This window comes from Colobus angolensis, unplaced genomic scaffold, assembly GCF_000951035.1.
Source record: "Colobus angolensis palliatus isolate OR3802 unplaced genomic scaffold, Cang.pa_1.0 Scaffold236, whole genome shotgun sequence".
NCBI lineage: Eukaryota > Metazoa > Chordata > Mammalia > Primates > Cercopithecidae > Colobus > Colobus angolensis.
In genome coordinates, this window is record NW_012115555.1 from 962,062 (window position 1) to 963,354 (window position 1,293).

General features: G+C 56.1%; 1 protein-coding gene across 1 annotated transcript in view; it reads right to left on the bottom strand.

The window, feature by feature from the left end:
• PRRT1 (proline-rich transmembrane protein 1) overlaps nucleotides 1–1,287 on the bottom strand; it is a 3,635-nt gene extending 2,348 nt beyond the window's left edge. The window contains exons 1-2 of the mRNA XM_011944844.1: nucleotides 1,152–1,287; nucleotides 1–251 (exon numbers count right to left, since the gene is read on the bottom strand). Coding sequence (XP_011800234.1) covers nucleotides 1–251; nucleotides 1,152–1,170 — 270 coding nt within the window. The 5' untranslated portion in view covers nucleotides 1,171–1,287. The remainder of the gene's footprint in view (nucleotides 252–1,151) is intronic.
• Nucleotides 1,288–1,293: the final 6 nt, after the last annotated feature.

A 1,293-nucleotide genomic window follows, 5' to 3' on the forward strand; every position in this document is an offset into this window, starting at 1 on the left:
GGGAGGGGCGTGGTGGGGGGGTCTCGGCAGTGTGGCGGAGGACGAGGGACCGCGCTGAGCGGTGGCCGCGGAAGAGGCCAGGCCCCCTGCCCCTAAGCGCGGGAGGGTGGCGGTGCCAGACTGATGGTAGTGGTGGTGGTGGTGATGGTGCGAGGAAGGGGCTGCCTGTGGCGGTGGGGCTGGGGGTTCAGCTGGAGGCTGAGGGGCATTGTAGGGCGGTGGAGAAGTGTGAGGGACTGAGTCTGGGAGTCCTGGGGGAGGTGAGTGGAGGAGAGGATAAGGGGAAAGATGACATAGTGATGAGTTGAGGAGGGGTAAGGGGAAACAGCCGGTCAGGGATGGAGAAAGATAATGGGAGATACACATAGAGAGAGACAGGTGAGAAACCATCTCTAATTTGAGGGGCAAGAGAGGGGCTGAATCTAGGCCATCTGCCTCCGCTCCTTCTTCCTTCCAATCTAGTTTTGAGGTCACAACTCTCCTCTGCTTCTTTTGTGTCTTTTTCATCACCATGCACCCAGCTCTCACCTGCAGACCCAATCCCCTTTCCTTTGCAATAGCTGCCTTTGGGCTGGCCTATCCGAGATAGTTCTGTGTGTGCGTATGTGTAGACATGCAACCCTGTGTTAATATGTGCTCAATTCAACAGTTGTATAAACACATGTGGGATGACATGTGTTCCACTCTGCTGTTCCTTCAGTGGGGGGAGGAGTGCCCCAGCCTCTATGAGAATCTCAGGACCTCTTTTAGGGCGGATTAAGAAAAGCCCTCTGCATTTTGCTCCCTTGACAACCCCCATCTGGTCATGTCTCCATATTTCTTCACAGGATGTCTCCATGCCAGCCAGTGATTGTCCATCTGTCACTCCCAACGATGCTATCCCTGCAGAACCTGGCTGTACCTCCTTCACCCTCTCAACCTACCCCCCTGCCCATGTTGTTGGCAAGGGTCAGAAGCTGCGACTGGAAAGAGGAAAGGAAGAGAAAGGGGGAGACAGAAAGAGGAGGGGGACTGGGGGAGTGTTGAGAGCTGGAGAGAAGGGAAACGAAATAGAACTACAGCTAAGGAGGGGTAAGGGAGGGGGTTGGGGCAAGGGGGAAGGAGAGTCTGGAGACAGTGGAGGAGGTGGGAGGTTTTGTTATTGTTTTTACCTGACTTTTCGGATGACATGCCTGCGGTCTCGCTGGGACAGGGTCCCTGCAGCTGGAGTAGGGGTCCTTGACCGGTGCTGGAGTCTGGGTGCTGGATGGCGCAGCCGGCAGCAGCGCAGAGATGGAGAGATGAAGGCAGCGG